This window comes from Sceloporus occidentalis, unplaced genomic scaffold (genome assembly GCF_023333645.1).
Source record: "Sceloporus occidentalis isolate IW3139 unplaced genomic scaffold, rSceOcc1.0.p SCAF_4, whole genome shotgun sequence".
Classification (NCBI taxonomy): Eukaryota; Metazoa; Chordata; class Lepidosauria; order Squamata; family Phrynosomatidae; genus Sceloporus; species Sceloporus occidentalis.
In genome coordinates, this window is record NW_028316984.1 from 60,889,554 (window position 1) to 60,909,138 (window position 19,585).

The 19,585-nt window shown below is 40.1% G+C and overlaps 2 protein-coding genes across 5 annotated transcripts in view; one reads left to right on the plus strand and one right to left on the minus strand.

Moving 5' to 3' along the window:
• ZRANB3 (zinc finger RANBP2-type containing 3) overlaps positions 1 to 16,968 on the plus strand; it is a 105,901-nt gene extending 88,933 nt beyond the window's left edge. For all 4 annotated transcript variants that reach the window (XM_089520124.1, XM_089520125.1, XM_089520127.1 and 1 more), the window contains 8 exons: positions 3,719 to 3,943; positions 6,152 to 6,243; positions 7,672 to 7,773; positions 9,706 to 9,851; positions 11,302 to 11,448; positions 12,201 to 12,597; positions 15,856 to 15,987; positions 16,708 to 16,968. In XM_089520124.1, coding sequence (XP_089376250.1) covers positions 3,719 to 3,943; positions 6,152 to 6,243; positions 7,672 to 7,773; positions 9,706 to 9,851; positions 11,302 to 11,448; positions 12,201 to 12,597; positions 15,856 to 15,987; positions 16,708 to 16,806 — 1,340 coding nt within the window. In that variant the 3' untranslated portion in view covers positions 16,807 to 16,968. The remainder of the gene's footprint in view (positions 1 to 3,718; positions 3,944 to 6,151; positions 6,244 to 7,671; positions 7,774 to 9,705; positions 9,852 to 11,301; positions 11,449 to 12,200; positions 12,598 to 15,855; positions 15,988 to 16,707) is intronic.
• A 554-nt stretch (positions 16,969 to 17,522) lies between these two features.
• The window catches only part of RAB3GAP1 (RAB3 GTPase activating protein catalytic subunit 1), a 41,808-nt gene continuing 39,745 nt past the window's right edge, over positions 17,523 to 19,585 (minus strand). Inside the window, exon 24 of the mRNA XM_089520130.1 lies at positions 17,523 to 18,421. Coding sequence (XP_089376256.1) covers positions 18,179 to 18,421 — 243 coding nt within the window. The 3' untranslated portion in view covers positions 17,523 to 18,178. The remainder of the gene's footprint in view (positions 18,422 to 19,585) is intronic.

The window sequence follows — 19,585 nt, forward strand, 5'->3', positions numbered from 1 at the left end:
AAATGTGAGAGAACATCTCTCCAGGAATCTAGTTCGTCCAGGGCAACTCTTTGGTCCACATCTGCTGGAATGTTGATAAATGCATAGAGAAGTGTTCTCTCTAGGAAGATCTAGATCCTCCAGCACAACATTTAGTGGAAGTTGACAACGGAGTTGCACTGGAGGACCTAGAGATTTCTGGAGAGAACATATTAATAAATTAGATGAATAAACACATCCGCAAAAGTCAAAACTGCACACGTGGAGGGCTAACTGTACTGGGATTTTACTCACGTCCAAAACACACTGCAGAAATAGTCCATTTTCCAGCAATGGAGGTGGAAACATCCTATAACGTGGGTTGATTCCATCTCTTGCTCCAAAATAGGCAGGAAAAGCAGACTTGAAGGAGTCGCCACCAGAGGGAGCAACCCCTACCATCCCTCAGTCTTTTTCCTGCCTCGCTCTGAGTAGGCTGTGTTTTTCCTTTCTTCTTCTATTCATAATCTGTTCTCTCCTGCCTTGACAACTACCTGCAAAAACAGCTATGTTTTCTTTAGTCTTGCTCTATCCCTTTGACTTTCTAAGGGCTGAAACAAAGCACAGCAGCTTCTGAACTGTCTCTCCCTGCCTGGCTTTGTTTCAGCCCTTAGAAAGTCAAAGGGATAGAGCAAGACTAAAGAAAACATAGCTGTTTTTGCAGGTAGTTGTCAAGGCAGGAGAGAACAGATTATGAATAGAAGAAGAATAGAAGAAATATCAAAGTCTTTAAGACAAAGAAGGAGAAAAGGAAAAACACAGCCTACTCAGAGCGAGGCAGGAAAAAGACTGAGGGATGGTAGGGGTTGCTCCCTCTGGTGGCGACTCCTTCAAGTCTGCTTTTCCTGCTTATTTCGGAGCAAGAGATGGAATCAACCCACGTTATAGGATATTTCCACCTACATCGCTGAAAACGAACATCTCACAGGTAAGAACCAATGTTCCTGTTTGGGACTGCTTTAACTGGCCTGGCTCAATGCTAGGGAACTATGACAGTAGTTTTCTGAGAAGTTTAGCCTCTGTCAGAGAGCTCTGGTGACATAATAATCTACAGTTCCCAGGATTCCCTAGCACTGAGCCAGGGCAGTTAAAGTGGCCTCGAACTGGATTATTTCTGCAGTGTGCTTTGGACCTTAGTTTACTTTACTGTTCCTGTTCTTTAAATGTGAAAAACTTGCAGATGAAGAGGTGGAGGCTATTGGAAGTCTCTTTAGAAACAGAAAGATTTTTCCCTCTGACCGTACTTTAATGTATAGAGAATGGGGGTCCTTTCTTACAGGAGGAAAATCCTGGGTCAGGGTCCTACTGGGCACTATGCTAGTGTAGGAATCCATTACCTTAGGGGGGGGGGTTCACTTTCTTTACAAAGAGAAAGAAAACAGCAGGAGGTAACAAGGAAGCATTTTTTGTTGCATTATTATAGAGAAATGACATGTAAAATGTAAAAGCAAGACAAAGTGAACCAAAAAGAGGGAGACTTAACAAGATGAGGAAATGAATAAAATATTCCTTCATCAGGAGATGTGGCTAGGGAAATGCAGCTACAATGTCTCCTGATGCCACCCTCCAAAATCCTTCTTTTGAAGCCTCATAGCCCCTCAACTCACCCTTTTCTGCTGCATGTGAAGTTGGGACATTGAAGGTTGATGTGTCCAACCATCTTGTAGTCTATTGTGGTTGTGCTGAAAGACAGCTGTAGAGACCCCCATGGAGAAGTCTGTGACTGTGGGAATCCTGTCACAGTTGCTTGTCTCGGCACACCCTGCAACTGGGAGAAGGCTATCCACATCATTACTCGCTGCCCCATTCTCTAGCGCATTGGAAATGGCTGTGTTGAGAGCAGGCTGCGAGGCTGCAGAAGTAAAATTCTGGGGGCACTTTTGGTGGTTACCTTAGTGCCACAATTGTAAACGTCAGTCGGAATAATTACAATGTCATTAAGTCAGGCTTACAGCATCCCTCTTGCTGAACAGGATGCCAGCCATTGTCTTCATTTTAATAACTAATCTAAGGCTTTGTGTAAATATACTTCACAAATAGTCAAACATAAAAGTTATTGCCTGTTAATTTGTATGGCACTGTTGTATCTGAAGCCAGTTTTTATGCTAAAAGGCAGACACATGCCCTAGCCTACATTCTACTTTGTGAAATATCTCAATAATCAATTACAGTGGTTCCTCCACATTTGCTGAGATTAGAGGTGAAGGACCCCCATGAATGTGGAAAAACCGCAAATAAAAAAACACTGTTCTTTTTACGTAAGAGAAGACCTCTCTAGGAATCTCCAGGTCCTCCAGTGCAACTCTGCCAGAGGTTGGCCATAGAATCATGCTGGAGAACCTACAAACATCCAGAGAAGTGTTTTCTCTAGGAACTTCTAGGTTCTCCAGCACAGCTGTATGGTCAAAGTCTGACAGAGTTGCGCTGGAGGACCTAGGCCCCATTCCCACTGGGCAAAAAAGCAGCTTATATTGCTGCGATTCTGACTCGGATTTTTTTCCCTGAGTCGTATTCGAATCTGGTCCCTCGTTCCCATTACGAAAGGGGGCAAACGGACTCAGTTTTTTTTTACCCATGTTCTTGTTCCCATTGAAATTTTCTCGGTTGTAATTTGAAGTGGACTTTTTTGCTCCTTGTTCCCATTGCCCTTCTGGAACCTCTTTTTTTTAAAAAGCAGCTGTCAATCAAGTGCCTAAGCGCTTGATGTCACAGCCAATCAATCTCTTAGGTGCTTTTCCCCTCTGGGAAAAAGAGAAGGAGCCTCCATCCCCCCAAGTCCCTTTGACTCCCCCATTGCTCCCTGGGCTGTTTAGGGGGGCAATTGAGCAGGCATGTAAAAAGAAAGAAAAAATAATAGTTAAAAATGGTGTTCAGTGGGTCTCCTCACATGACGATCTATGCATGTGGAGCAGGGGGAAGTTGCAGGGGGGTGTAATGTGTTTACCGTATTTGGAGGTCAGTGTAGCAATTTGTTATGTTTGGACACCCGACAGAGTGCCTAAGTGATCAAAAGCTTAATTTAAAAAAAAATTGTTTACACATGCGATCGCCTTACCCTGCTTCCTACTCCACCGACAGAAAGGCTATGCAAACGGGAGAAAATGGCACCAGTAATGCAAGAAAGAGAACAAGCGGGTGACATCCCCAGGCCAGCCCCTTGAGCATTGTTCCTCCCATCCCTAAGTTTCTGAATCAGACACCCTTGTCTTTCCCATTCATTTGCCCCGAATCGGACATGGGAGGTGCAGGAAAAATCTCTAAAAATGTACACCCTTTTTAAACTGGTTTATCCACCACTGATTCTGGTTTTTCTAGGAAAAATCGATTACATGGGGATCAGGTCCAAATTCCAATGGGAACGAAATCAGCGCAATGAGGATCAAATGTGCACTCAAATGGGAATGATGCCTTCATAATCCGTGTCTTGATCTGCTTTATAAGCCAGTGGGAATGGGGCCCTAGAGATTCCTAGAGAGAACATATTAATCAAAACTAAATAATCAAATCCGCAGAAGTCAGAGCAGCAAATGCACAAGGCCGACTGTATATTAACAGTTCTTTCCTTAAGAACTGATTTGAAGTAATGTAATAGTAGTGTAGGAGTTGTTTTTAAAAATACAGTTGTTAAGCATTGAAATTTTATTGTTTTTCTATCAGTATGTAAAGAAGATGTAACTGTTATCACTGGTTTTTTTTTTAGCATCAACAGTTACACAGAGTAAATCTCAGCTAAGCTCTGTATCTGTTCAGAGTGAAAAAGAAAATATAGTTCAAGATGTTATCAGTCAAAATGAGATAGAGGAAACCAATAATGCTATCTGGACACGAAATTTAGGACTAAGTGAGCCATCTGACAGAAGGAAGGAAGAATCTACAGCTGCTGCAAATAAGGAACTGGCTTGTTTTGAGCAAGACCTCAGAGAAGGTAAGGGAAAGCCTACTTCCATTTGTAGTTAGAGATGTAAAATTTCTGGAAATGTTGCAGAATGAAAAGGGATTTGCTTCCAGAAAAAAATGAAATTTTTGGTAAAATGGATGGGGGGAATGCTGTTGTCATCCTGTACATATAAATGCATTATGTATAACTTCGTTTGGCTTAAAATTATCAAGATTGGTGCATTAAAATGACAGTTTATTCAGCCACTAAACACACATGAATTTTCTTTTTATTAAAAAAAAACCCAAAACAAATGGAGCTACAGTACAAAGGAACCTCTTTGTTTAACAGTTTGTTAAAAACAAGTAAAAATCAATAAAAACAAAAGTAATCATCAGTATGAATAAAAGAGAGAGTATTAATTTGCCTCTTCTATTTCTTTGTTGTGTCAAGCAGACATAAAGCTTGTTTATTGTATATACCCAAGTATAAGTCTAGATATTTTAGTCAAAAATTGATCCAAAAAATTTAGCTGTACTTTAACTCTTATCCCAAAAAAGTGTAAGCACTTATATGTACTTTAACTCTTATGCCCAACAAAGTAATCATCGCCTTCTCTAAGGAAGGTGGCAAAAGATAAGAGCTTGGTCCAGCCAAGAGCACCTAAAAGAAACACCAGTCCCCTCTACTTTCTCTGCCACTGTGCCACTTATGACCCTTTTGAATGCCCGAACAGGGAAATTTCCCCATAACCACACCATGCCCTGTGAAACATGTCCTAGAGTGGTTCAAATTTGATCATCCAGGTGTTTTGGCCTTCAACTCCCAGAAGCCTCAGCCAGCTTGGCCAACAGAATTTCTGGGGGGTGAAGCCCAAATCATCTGGAAGACTAACATTTGGGAATCACTGAGGGTTGAAAACCTTCCAGAACAGATTTGAAGGAGGCACAGGGAGAGGAAAACAACAGCTCCTGTTGTTGCTGTATATGCCTGTCTACTACAGGCAAGGTAAACAGCTGCTGCCTTCAGACTCCCATATTGAACATGCACAAACAACAAAACACAGAGAAAGGAGGAAAGCAGATAAACTTGTCACAGTAGCTATCCTCAGCATGTTGACAAAGTGTAGATGTTTAAATTAGGCACCAGAATGGCAATCATAAGAAAAGTAGAGGCTCATGAAAGGTGGAGGGGGCAATCATCACTGGATGTATTTTAGAAGAAGCTGTTAGGTGGTTTCTAGTGAGTTTGAAATGTTTTTCTGATCTGACCTAGTGGTTTCATTTCACATATGCATACCGTTAGTTTTGAATGAAAATTTTACTTAAACATGTGGACCTGTTCTTCTTCTTTTGGGTGGTGTAGAAACTTATTCTTATTCCTTCCATATAATTTCTGCCTCTGGTACGACATTTTCTGTTAAAGAAGTATCACTCAAGAACACATCTGCTTTGTTAACTGAAGTATCTCAGGCGCGTTCCAGACGTGCCAATAGTACGTGCTCGGCACGTACTAGGGCATCCTTTCCGGATGCCCTAACCCTAGTAGGTGCCGAGCACATACAGAATGGTGGTGCCTTTTCTACATGGCACGGAAATGATGCCACAAGTGCGCCATTGGCGCCTTGCGGCGTCATTACTGTGCTACAAAAAGAAGCCGTTTTTGCGGATTCTTTTTCCACCGCCGGGAACCCTCCCCGTTTGGAGGCTGAGGCTTCCCAGCGGTGGAAACGGAGGCAGCGGCAGACTGCCCTTTTTGGGCGGTCTGTAAACCGCCTTGGTTAGCTTATAGAAGAGGACAATCTGAGCTAAGGTTGGAATTCATCACAGGAGTAAAGTTTTTATTTTAGCAATTTGTACATGTTGCAGTAAACACTTCCAGTAGGGCCGTACTTAGAAAGCTTCGTTTTTCTGCAAAATTCAATAGATTTGTGGTAGTGTTTCTTTTTCTACAGTAAAGTTACAACAAGAGCCCTGGATCTTGCCTGCCCCTGATGTTGAGGTTTCCTTGTAGTGAAATATGCTGTGATCCTACAATGTATAGGAAAGGGGAGCAAAAGGTTACAACCTTCCAGAGGTTGCTGGGCTGCAGATCCTGCCAGCTGTAGCCAATAGTGAGGATTCATAGGAGCTGTAGTCCACAAACATCTGGAGAGCTGTACTTTGTCCATTCCTAAAGTATAATGTAATCTACTTTAAGGGGATGAAAGTGATATGATCTGAACTATAGCTGAAGCCGCTTAATTTTCATTTCTAGATCGTTTGGAGGATTCAGGTTCCTTTCCAGCCTATTCTGTCCTGATGTTCTTCGCAAGTCGGAACACTGACAGAATTCATGTCTACACAAAGGTAGATTATAGTTTTTGGGTTAGATCTAAAGAACTGCCAAGTGGGACTCTATTTCTGCAAAAAAAATTCCTCTTTTCCTCCCTCTGTAGCTCTTCCACAGAGTTGAGTGCATCACTATAGGATATTACAGAAAGGTTGCACTATGGTGGGATTTGGAACTTGACGGAAGTCAGGATGGCACTTCAGAAGCAATATTGTCTTTGTGCTCCCACAAGACACTGTTAATAAATAAATAAATGAATAAATAAAACTTTTATTTTTATCCCACTTTTCTGTAATAAAACAATCAAAGCAGCTAACAAGTTAAAACGTCCACATACAATATTACATCACAATATCCCCCCTTAAAAAAGAATTAAACAGGATACATTTAAAATAGAGTATTAAAATATCTATTAATGATAAAAAATACCATGGGTTGTGTGGTAGCATAGTACATGGTTTGAGGGGGTAGTTAAACTGGCCAGGCAATTTTATTCGGGAAAGGCCTGCCAGAATCTGTTCTGATTGAGTCACTACCTTTAATTTGGCAAGTAAATTAAATAGTACACTTGTCCCTCCATATTCGCTGGGGTTAGGGGCACAAGACCCCCGTGAATATGGAAAAACAGCAAATAACAAAAACACCACGTTTTTACCTGAGAGGACCCCTCTCTAGCAATCTCTAGGTCCTCTAGTGCAACTCTGTGGTTAACGTCTGACACACGCTGACCATAGAACTGCACTGGAAGAGCCAAAAATGCCTAGTAGAGTATTCTCTCTAGGAATCTCTAGGTCTTCCAGTGCAACACTTAGTTAAAGTTGACCATAGAGTTGCACTGGATGACCTAGATATTCCTAGAGAGAACATATTAATCAAATCCGTGAATAATCAAATTCGCAAATATGGAGGGAAGAGTATATTTAAAAGAACTAAGAAGATGATTGTATTTATGTATTATTTAATTATCTAAACTTCCTCCTGCAGCAAACAAAGTCCAAATTACGGTTTATGGCTTGGTGTTACACAGTCTTCTTGGTTTCTTTGGTTTATTTTATATTTTTCATGTCATTTGAAGTAGGAAGTTTTTTGTTAAAAATATTGTTAACATATCCTGCAATAGGTGAAAATGGTCTGAGCCCCATGGCAGAGTGATATCAGTTGGCTTGCCATCTCTAATGTCACAAGAGTAACCACTTCTACTGGTGAGGATGTGAAAGTATTGGCAAAGTATAGTGTTGCTGAACTGTAGAACTTAGTACGGCAATGAAAGGTACATGTATTTTGTACTTGGGATCACTGAAGAAATAGCACTGATAAATCACTGGAGATAAACAAGTACAAGGTAGTAGGAAAAAACTCACAAACACACCTTTTGTGAAATATTCAAAGAACTGAATGCCTTCTTGCTTTACAAATTTTAAAAATAATTTCTTTGACTCACTCAGGATGGAGAGCCCTTGAATTGTAACTTCATACCATTGGACATAAAATTAGATAACTGGGAAGATTTGCCAGAGTGTTTTCAACAAAAACAGAACCGTTCATTGGTAAGCTCAGTTTAGTAATTCTTGATGTTGCTATAAATAATGCTCAAGGTACATGCTTGTGTGCTTTTTCCATTTCCTGAAAATCATGTCTTGATATCAAGTTTGGTTTTTTTTAATTAGGTAGTCATTTAAAGATCCTAATTACTATTTTTAGTAGAATTTTCTTTTTTTAAAAAAAACTTCCCTTGTAAGTACATATGATCAACTGCATAATTAAACTGTCCAGAATCATTTCTAGAAAAATAGTGTTGTCCTAGCAATATGTTTGGCAGATAAATTTTGAAAAGCCAACAGGTAGAATTCATAGGATGCATTTAGAAATTCCATTACAAACATTTTGTTCTTATTCTTTGTACTACTGAAGCTACAAAATCCAGATAACACCGTGCCATGATTATTATTATTTCTCCAAGCTGCAGTTTTTGTCCCTGAAAATAATAGGGTACTAAACTCTCATTATCTGATGACAACATGGCTTCCTTTCCCTGTGAATTATTAGTTTTATTATGATAGCCCAAACTACAAAATTAGACAGGTAAAATGGCACATTCACTTTCAAATATATTAACATAAAAATGTGAAAATGTGTTCCAGTATAATAGCAGGATTCAAAAGTCATATCCACAAGAGAAATATAAAGACTAGAAATATCTGTAATTCTTGTATATTTTTTGTAATATTTAACATCATTTAGCACTTTCAGGTTTTAAAAATGTTGAAGCACCAAATATCATTGAGTTGCAATCCAAAACCAGTGTTACAGCCAGTGGGGTGCATTGGCTAGGTTAGTGGACTGGGATTTGAGAGGACCATGATCTAGTTCCCACTGGGTCATGAAGCTCTTATTGGGTAAACTTCTTAGGCCAATGCTGTGTTCCACCTGCCTCCAGGTTAACTGTGAAAATAAAGTGGGGAGGACAGTCAAGTACACTGCTTGGAACTCATTGGAAAATGAGGGCCTTTCTTTGTTGTGTCCCTTCCAAATCATTTCTGACTTATGGCAGACCTAAGGCAAACCAGTCGTGGGGGTTTCTGAGGCTGAGAGTGTGACTCACCCAAGGCTACCCAGCAGGATTCTATGGCCAACCAAGGAACTTGACCCCTGGTTTCCAGAGTCATAGCCCAATGCTCAAATAACTGCACCACGCTGGCTCTCGCTATCTTTATAACTAATAAATCACAAGCACCTAAGAAAGGTACATCAGTCTTATTCCACATATTGCTGTTTGGGAGGCTGAAGCTGAAAGTGAGTGGTTTATATAAGGCATCCTGATGAGTTTATGGCAGAAACAAGATCTGCACTAGGCAGTTCCTGAGGTCTAGTTTTTGAATTTTTCTCAAGATATATGTGAATACATTAGCTCCTCAATAAGATTGGTAGATCTCTTGCCCTTCAGATTTTGTTCAGCCCCAAATCCTATTTTCCTTGACCACTGAACAGTCTGTCTGGGGTTGGTGGGAGTTGGAGTCCAACACAACTGTGGCCCGCACATTCCCCTCTTTTACCCTTGCTTAACAGTAGGCCGTAAAGCTTTTAGAGTGATGAAATTTGGAAAAAGAGAAGCTCCATCTGCTTCAAGCAGCTCTGCCATGTGGACATATCCCTATATTCATAGTGGAAGAGACTCAGTAAGCATTTCCAATCACTAGGAAAGCAAACTTTATTGTGCCAGAAAACAAGAGTTAACAGGAATAAACTTTGTCTATTCAATGTGTGCAAGAAGTGGGTTTTGTTTTGGGTGAGGGAGTCCAATGTTCAAATTTTGATTCATTACCATCCATTGTGCCTAAAAACATTCCAGTCAGGAAAATTAATTTTATTGAACCATCAAATCTCATGTCCAGACCTGAAGCTATTGTCTGTTGTCTGATTGTTCTCATGTTACAAAAGGTTACTGTTAGAGTGTACATATATTATGTTTCTTCCACTAGATACTGAAGTTTGTAAGAGAATGGAGTGGTCTAACAGCCATGAAGCAAAGAATTATTAGGAAAAGTGGCCAGTTACTTTCTAGTCCCATACTTGCTGCTGAAGAGATGCTGTCTAAACAACAGGCGAAACTCAACAGCACCAAACGGTGTGTGCCAACCGCCTTCCATCTGTTCTGCTGGAGGGATGGGGAAGAGGCCATAGCTCAGTGGGAAAGCACCTACTTTGCCTGTAGAAGGTCCTGGGGTCATTCCCTAGTATGTCCAAGTATGACTAGAAAACCCTGAAAAGCTGATGGTCAGAATGGTCCTGGGCTAGATGAATGGCCTGACTCAATGAAAGGCAACAACCTTTGTTTTCTTCCAAAAGTGGTCGTGGTGGTGGTGGTTATAAGATGCTTTTCCTTGTCCAATTTATAATTATCCATGCTCCAACACATTTTGTTATAGTGCAGCATAATACTGAATGGTGCAACTCAAAGTGATAGTCCATGGACCAATGGTAGCCCATGAGCCATTGGCTGCCAGTCTTTTTCTAAGAGAGAAAGAAACCATTTTAGCCAGTAGGCAAAAATATGGTACCAGTCCGTGCAACATAGGCAAAAAATGGTAGTCCTGTACGTCAGATAGCTTGGGGAGCATGGATGTAGAAAATAGGTGTGAAGTTGCTTGTCTCCTGTAAAGCTAACTAATTCAGGCAGTTTGTTGTGGCTGAGACTTCTTTTTTAAACAAATACAGTATCGGAAGGCCTCCTAGGTGTTCAATATGTGAAAAGTGGAAACTGACACAGTCTTGCTGCTTCTCAGCATGCACACACAATGACTGGAAGAGCTCAACATTTCTGGATTCCTGCCTAATGCTGGACTAAAAGGAACCTTTCTAGAGGGGAAAAGTTAGCCACCAAACTAAAGGGCAACAGTGTTCTATGTCCTTTAGCCAGTCTCATCTGCTGGGCATTGTTTTTCTGGCAGAAACAGGCCATTAATGCTCCTAAACAGGCTGTTGCTGCTGAATTTCTGATTGCTCCCAATCAAACAAGGTTGACTTTCTTCTGCCCACATGGTCTGCTTGTGAGTTGCCCCATGAATTGCACTTAGCAAACACAATTTCTCCATCATCCAACACATTTAGAAGATGCATTACAAAGTTAGTGGATGAATTTCTTTCATAATACTGTGTTTCCTATTGAGAAAACTATGTGAAGAAATGAATAATACCCAAACGTATCATGGATTTCATCTTGTTTCATGTTTTTGTGTGATAAAATTTGGGGTGGGCGGAGGAACATTGATAGAAAAAGTCTTAGCAAAAACAGTGCTAAAAGGACTCAAAATTCTTGAAGTCCTGTGTTCTTAAGATAGAAAAACTATTAACTCATAACATCATCTATGACACTATTCATTCCATTGCAATACAATACAATAAATAAATTGACTTTATTTATTTGTTTATAAAATAAAACAGAGGTAGCCACTCAAAGTGCTCTAATTTTCCAGACTGTATATGGAAGACAGGTAAAGATGTCTGTTCAGGAATTCTGAATTTCAACTTTTGGGTTCAGCTGTGTGGGAAAAAAATCATGTTTGATATAATTCTAGGTATATGACAAAAGAGGATATCACCAAAGCTTCAGTAGCAAAAGCCAGCATCATTGGAGGCAGTGTTCGTATGGTCACCAAAAAAACTGTGATTGCCTTAAAAAACCCTGCCATTTCTGCTGAAGAAAAGGAGGATCATTCAAAAAAGTAAGATTATCAGCACCAGAAAGACAATGCTGATGTTAATTCCTATCTGATCTTTAAAGCCCCTAAAAGCCAAGGCTCAGCAGAAAGCTCCTCCAATATCTAGGAGTTGGAGATGACTTTCTGGGGTCTTTCTCTGGGTCCCCCTGTCAAATGAGATGTGGATGGTGGTTTTTCCAGGCCTGGTACAGTAGTTGTCTTGCACCTTGCAGCTTCAGTTAAAACCCCTTTTATCCTCTACTTTTAAAAATATGTTTCTGCTTTTGAGTTGGTCAGGACTTAACTGTTACCTACCACAAATCATAGCTGGCAAGACAGCTGATAGAAAGCAGAGCAATGGATAAGTGAAAGAACTTTATTTTTCTCCCCGTCCTTTTTTGCAAAGATGCTGAGGACACTTAACCTTTGCAGTACAGTTATTTCACACAATACTCTCATTTTGATTCAAAAGGGTTGTGTTTTGTTACACATAATTCTATGCTCTTTTAGTCTTGGAAGAAGGGTTAACACTGCTTAGTATTTGGATGGAAGACCACCAATGAATACCAGAGGCTGTTGGCTATATTTCAGAGAAAGGAACTGACAAAATCACCTCTGAGTATTCTTTGTCTAAGAAAACCATATGAAATTTATAGGGTCTCCATAAGTCTACATGTGACTTGAAGATACACACACTCAAAATATTTCATTCACACACAGAAAGCTATTGACTTTCTTGATGTCTCATGCTGCTGATTATTTTCTTCTTATTGTAGGTTGGCTTCTGATGAAAACTGCCCAGTCTTCAGCTCAAGCTCTGATCAGAGTGATAATGTTGAAGAACCTCCTCTGAGCAAAGGCTATGTACAGGCCGTGGATAATGAAGGGAATCCACTTTGTCTCAGCTGCCAAAAGCCAACAATACAGGTTGACCAAATACCCACCTCTACTGCCTGGGACACTCGGTTTTGTTCTCATAAGTGCCAGGATGACTTCTTGTTTCGTACTAGCCAAAGTTATCTGAGAAGTAAAGTTTTTGAAGTTGAGCATGGGATTTGTCAGATGTGTAATCTCAAAGCTCAGGAACTATATCTCTGTGTCAGAGATGCCCCAAAGAATAAACGCAAGAGTATTCTGGAGAGCTCTTGGATGTCCAAGCTTCCTTTAACCCAGGTAAAATAAGCTGCTGAACATAGACCTTTTCTGTTCTCTAGATGGCTACTTGTCTTCTTATCCACTGGTTTTGGATAAAGCAACAAATGACAACATTTTACATACAGAAGCAGTGATAACTGCTGTTAATTTTTTTTAAAAATAGAGCATTCTGCTCCAGCGTGTATAAACTTGCTGTGTTCACTGGAAATACATATTTTTGTATGCATTGAAGATTATTGTAGGCCTGGGCAGACTTGCAGGATCTGTGTTTTTTAAACTATAACCATAAGATCTCCTGATCACAGCCTGGTGTAAGACAGAAAACTTGCAATTAAAGGATCTTGAGCTGATATGTTTCCAGTAGTAGAACTGAATGAGACTCACAGTCCTTCCTTGGAAAAAATCATTCTTAGTCACCTCAAGCTCTCTTCATTTCCACAGTATAATTGATGAGAATAATTTTATTGCTGCTGTTTTTAAATCATTGAGAGCCAGGAATTCTTGCTAACATACTGGAGATCATCCAAAAAAATCTACTGGTAGATAGAGATCTGCCTTCTCCTCACTTCTGGATTATGGTATTAAGGGATTTTGGCAATTCTTCTTTCATCCGATTTCTGCCTTTAAAAAAGTTGGAGTGTTTCTGTGCTAAAGTGTTCAAACTTTATTGTTGCCAATGGAAGCCTCTGGAGTGAGAATCTAGAAGTGCAATGTGAGTGGGCTGCTGAGGAATCAGTTAAGCTGTTAAATCCATCAGATTAGAGCTTTCTCGTACACATGATACGTGCACGATAAAAAATCAAGTCTGGTTGGAAAAGGACGGGTGATAATCAGCTATATAGCACTTACAATGGTATCTCAATTTATTCATAAAGTGGAAAGGTGACTTTGTTAAACTGTTCATGCTAGAAAACTCTCAAGAGTCACATTTTCAGAATATATTTTCAGTTTCTAGTTTCTGCTTTGCTGTACCTTATCCACTCACCCCCCACAGCATATAGAACACTAAAGATTTGATACCGTCTTATGTACAATGCAAATTGTGAGCTACTTTATGGCTTTCAACTACCTAACAAAAGCCACATTCAGGTATTTGACTGTGTGTAGTAGAGATGCAAAAAGGAATTGTTCTAGCCCTGCCAACTCTATTTCAGTTGAAGGCACCAATTCCGTCTAATCTTGGAAGCTAACCAGGGCCAGCCTAGGTTAGTACTTGGATGGGTGACCTCCAACAAATACCAGGTGCTGTAGGCTGTATTGTAGAGGAACTGTCAAAATCAGGGGTAGGCAACCTTTTTGAGCCGGGGGCCAGGTTGCTGTCCCTCAGACAACTGGGGGTCCGAAGCCAAAAAATAAATAATTAAATATTTTTTAAAAATTTTAAATAAATAAATAAACCAGGTCAAATGTAGGACAACGTTTTCAAATGGTGGACACTTTTTTTAAAAAAAAGTGGAGGACACACAAAAAAATTTGCTGATTTTTTAAAAAATGTTAATATAAATGCATGTTTCTGAGGCTTCTATAGACAATTGCCCCTGCGCGCAAGAGGCCAAAGGCCCTGGCGGCAATCGGTGACAGGACCGGGCTGGGGCCGGTCCCAAGGCCTCGCCGGACCGCATCCGGCCCGCGGGCCGCAGGTTGCCTACCCCTAGTCAAAATCATCTTTGAGTATTCATTGCCTAAGAAAACCCTATCAAATTCATGGGAGGTCATCATAAATCAACAGGCAACTTGAAGGCACACACACTACATAAGAGTGAGTTTCAAGTTGGAACTGCTTCAGACCAGTTGCTTTCCATGGATATTTGGTAGAAGAAAAGATGATGCAGAGCCAATCATTCCCTCATCCTCCCATTACTTACTTGACTAATGCTGGAAAGGGGCTATAATCCAATGGACAGAAATCAGCATTTACAGTGGGACCTCACCATCTGCGGATTTGAGTATCCATGGATGGATGCCCCCAACAGTGGTGCATGCCATTAGGAACAACAGGACTTGGGGTCCCACGGGGTTTTTTTGTCTGCAGGGGGAGGGATATGGACATACCCCCCCCCCCGTGGCTATGTAGGTTCGATTGTACGTTGTTTTGTTCCTGTGACCAACCCTGAGTGAATGGGCCTCTTTATTTTATGCTTACAGAACTGAGAGTTCTGGTCCACGGTTGAACAGGCTTCTTTCAGATACAATATTTGAACTGGCATACTTTACCTGGCATGATCTCTTCAAACCAGGATTGCAGGGATCACTCAAGCCTATATTTTCCGTATCATGAAAAATGTAGGGTAATATAAGGGCCGGAACAGACCAACATAAAAAGCCAGCTTCCAGCTGGCTTGAGAGCATGGTACACACACAACGCATGCCCCCAAGACGCCCTGAAGCCAGCTTCACACTGCCTGGCTGCCCACGTGGGCCAGCTTCTGGGCACTCTGACTGCATGTGTTTAGCCACCACATGCTGCCAGAGCACCTTAAAGCCAGCTTCTGGCTCCAGCAGGACTAAAAAGCCAGCTTTTTGCTGGTGCAAAAAAGAGCACCCGTTTGCCGCTTCTTTTTCAGCCAGCAAAAAGGCAGATTGAGGCCATGACGTGCAGTTGCCATGGTGTTGATCCGGCTTTGTCTGGGCCGGCCTGTTTTACCTTTAAATTTCCTAAGGCTTCAGCCTTTGGTAAGGAAACAAAAATATTTAAATGTCAAAAATATCAATGTCAAGCCTGTTAAGATCTAGACTTAAATCAGCAGAGTAGCAGAAACGTGCCTTTCTGCGTCCCTAAGAACTGAGACTGACTCAAAAACAACAAACGTAGCTTGTATTTCAAAACAAAAGTTTTCTAATGGCTTTAATCTATATATACATAAAAGATATATCCTAATCTAGCTAGTGAATAGTTCAGGTTGAGAAGAAATATTTATCTCACCATCTTTTCAAAAAAAGTTGAGAGGAGGAAGATTGAGGAAAAACTATTCAGTAGAAATTTTTGAGAAAATGTCTGTTAGTCCCAAAGGGATAGTCACCTAAATCACATGGTTAATTCGAATGAGAGAGATTTTGCATGCAGAAAATCCCTACCCATTTTAGGAGGAAAGAGAATGCAAACATCTTTCAACAAAAATCTAGGCTGACCATCCAGTGGGGTATTGTTCCTGGCAAGATCATGGCATAGGGGAGAATGTATATATAGCTCATTCCCACTTGAGGATTGTGTAGTTTAAAACTGTTGTCTTTATTGGAAAAAACTTTAGCAGCTGATCCTATTCTTTTTAATTCCAGTTAAATGAAATTATACTGAATCCAACTGAAGGTCACTTCTGGCAAGTAGATCATATAAAGCCGGTTTATAGTGGTGGTGGACAATGTTCTATAGAAAATCTTCAAACACTATGTACAGTTTGTCACAGGGAGGTGAGTACTTGTAATGCAACACTACACAATACACAAGGCCCATGGATTTTTAAAAGTTAAAATGTTGACTTTAGCTCAGTGAAAAGAGGATTCTGTTTGCTCACTGAAAAACTGTATAATCATTCATCTTGATCTGAACCTAAATCTAGACTGTTGGTCAGAATCCTGTATGGGAGTTATATCTCTATGTGGGCTTGTAGATGTGGGAATTAGAATTGGATAGTTCGAGAACATCTGTATCCATTGGAGGGCTGCTTTTACACTACTACATAGGAGAGCCGGCAAAGTGACCAATGTGGTATAGTCTCCCTATGCATGATGGAACACCGTAGCAGTTCAGTTGACAGGGTTACATAGCTGTTATGTAGTTAAGTATATGTAAAGCAAAGTTACATACAGGTTGATGTAAGATTCCAGCCTTCTTTCAATGCAGTAGCTGTTAGAACAGCAAATATTAGTCAATAAGGCATGTTTGAGCCAAGTGTGGCTCTTTAAATGTTGAGGAGCTGCAACACACAGCATTCCTTACCATTAGCTTTACTGCCTAAGGCTCAGAAGAATTGTAGTTCAACATCTTGAGAGTTACACTTTCCCCATCCCATTTAAAAATATTTAACATCAGATGCTGGCTACTGTACTAGTCCCTGCTCTCGCTTACTCTGGATACATGCTGCGAAATGCATTTTAAATCTGATTGCTGTAGTATTGCTTTCTTTACAGAGAACAGCAAAGCAAGCCAAGGAAAGAAGCCAAATGAAGAGACAGAGTACAGCTTCAAAATATGGATCTGATATTACTAATTTTTTTGTGAAATTATGAATTATGTTAATTGATACTGTTCCTACTAATCATGCATTAACATGTTAATTTTTATAACCCAATGGTTGTATTATCCAACTTTGCTAGTGACAGCTACTGGAGGGTTATGTCAGATAAATTAGAAAAGGAAATGAATACCTACATGAACCTATATTTTCTGTTCCCAATGCTGGAAATAAATTTGAATGTTTCATTTTAATGGCAAACATTTCTGAAATCCTACTACTGACTTCTTTCTTATGACCATTATACTTTCCTCATGTTTAGTATAGGCCACTACTAGCATCTCTTAGAAGTTGCTATACGCTCAGAGCGGGGGAGAACTGAAGTACCTGGAGTTCTGCATTCATTGAACGAACTAAAACGTCAGTGTTACCTGTGCTGTGGCAACAGGTTTGTTGTCTAGTGCTCTATTTCTGATGTGACTTCAACTACTGCTGTCTTCAGTTACATTGAGGCCTAAATCCAGCTAACTAGAATGAATCTATTGAAGCAATGTAACTGATGATTTAACCAAATTTCTATTAATTTGGTGAGTCTATTCTTGTTCGGACTTACAAATAGATTTAGGTCATAGATGATAAACTCATGGCTTTGTGTTGAAGCAGCAACCTCACTTTTTGCTATTTCTTATAAAGTAATTGTCAGCATTCTTAATTAAAGTTGCATACTGTTAGTCTAGTATTAAACAGACATTACTCATTTAGAAGAACAAAGCACTTAAAATAATCCTTTATTCTTTCTTTTCGGTACATGTATAATGTCCAAAGCTACTACTCCACAGGGTTTAAATACAGTTCATCCCATGGCAAGAATTCTGGTGGTGTGCTGTGGTACAGTAATCCTGTCATACTATATAAAGGAAGGTTTTGGCCCATTTTTAAGTAAGGTATACAGCAATCTAGACCACAAATAAGATACATTTTATTAAGTTTGATATGCACTTTTAAATAGCTTGAACCAGTTTATGTAATGCTCACTTTAAAATTGAACCAGACAAGCATTCACAAAAATGCCATGGAAGTCTACTAGTACCACCATACTTAAATTTTACACAAGATTAATATAGTTCTCCTATTTTTTGTTCTCCAGTGTAAGCAGATCTGCTGAACTGGAATGCATTGGGTAGATGTAAATGAGTAATCCTGGTCAATATCCCAGGAAGGCGCTCTTAACACCAGCAGCTAGACAGTCTTCACAGAACTCTCAGATTCTACCAAAATCTGATGAGAAAATGTTCAACATTTTAATTTGGTAGGAATTTCATCATTACTAATTTACAAAAAAAAGAATTATCCTCATCTTTAAAGAACTGGGCAGATATAGAATTCCATGGAAAAACTACATCAGCACAGTTCAGTAGATAATGACATTAGAAGAATGTTGTATCAGATGAGAAGGCACCAGCCAGTCGGAAATCCTCTTTTGTAAGAACACTGTACATTCTCTGAGGCAGAGCTTTAGAGTAAGGAGCAGGCCGTGGAATAGTGGTGCGTAAAATGACCTCACGCCCGGCTGGGGGTGGAAAGTCTGCAGCTGTTCCAGAGTTCAAACGTTTCTCATCCATGGAGCCAGATCTCTTGAGTTCATCTTCAAGGGGCATCACTGCAGCAATCTAAAAACAACAACAGAAGTTCACTTGAAAGATTATGCTTGTTTCATAGGCCATTTCAGACAAAAGAACTGTATAGGTAAACATGAGATTTGGATGTTTACAAGCAGCACTACACAAAAACATGAGAGACCAAATGAGCATGACAGAGAAAGCACAATGTTCACTGTTACTAAGTTGAGGTAAAAGCACATACTCCTTAATTCTGGAATCTATTGTGCTTCTACAACACAGCAGTTGCAGTAGTGAAACATTAAAAGCTCAGCCCTGAGTATTACATAAGGGAGCACACCGCAGATCGCAGTGTCAGTCAAGCACAAAAGTGTTCCTTGGATGGCTTCACACTGATCTGATTCCCACACCAATTTCGATGTGTCAACTACTAGCCAGAATTATCTGTATTAGAGGCCTACTTTGGTACAGCAACCTCTCCTGGCCTGACCCCCAGACTCACTGGCAGAAGGGAACTCCCTCCCCACACAACTGATGTTTGATAAAATAAGTGATGGGAGGTTATGACAGAGGCAATAGTGTCATAATTCTGCATAAGTAGCAATTGTGACTATCATACATAATGGCTACATAGTCACAATTGTGACACTATTGCCATGACTGTAACTCCCCCTCCCACAACCTACATGGAGAGAAGGTGGCCTATCCTGCTGGTGATCGGAGCATGGGTAAATGATGTTCGCAGGAGGTGGGGGGGTCAGGCTAGGAGAGGTTATTTAGCTAATATAATAAAGTAGGTAGCTGATATGCAGATCATTGCAGTGCTCAGACTCCATAAAATGGCAGATGATTACCCTGGAGATTCTGTGGCTTCAATCTACACTCCACATAGCTATCACTTCTCTTTCAGATTAATAGCCCTGGCACAGACACACCCAACAGGTTGAAAACAAGTCACAAACCACTCTGGAAATAAATTTCCTTCTCTTATCTGATACAAAAGAAAGGTTGGACACATTAGACCGCTTTCACAAAATGATTCAGAAGCCCGCCCCCCAAGGAAATACAGGAGTTGATGGCTGGCAGTTTAAAACAACTAACAACGTAAACTAACTTGGGAAATCATGAAATTTTATCACTAAAGCAATACACTGCATTGTATCGTTACATGTTTTTGCAACAGTTTTACTGTTGTGCTTGAATTTCTTGACATTA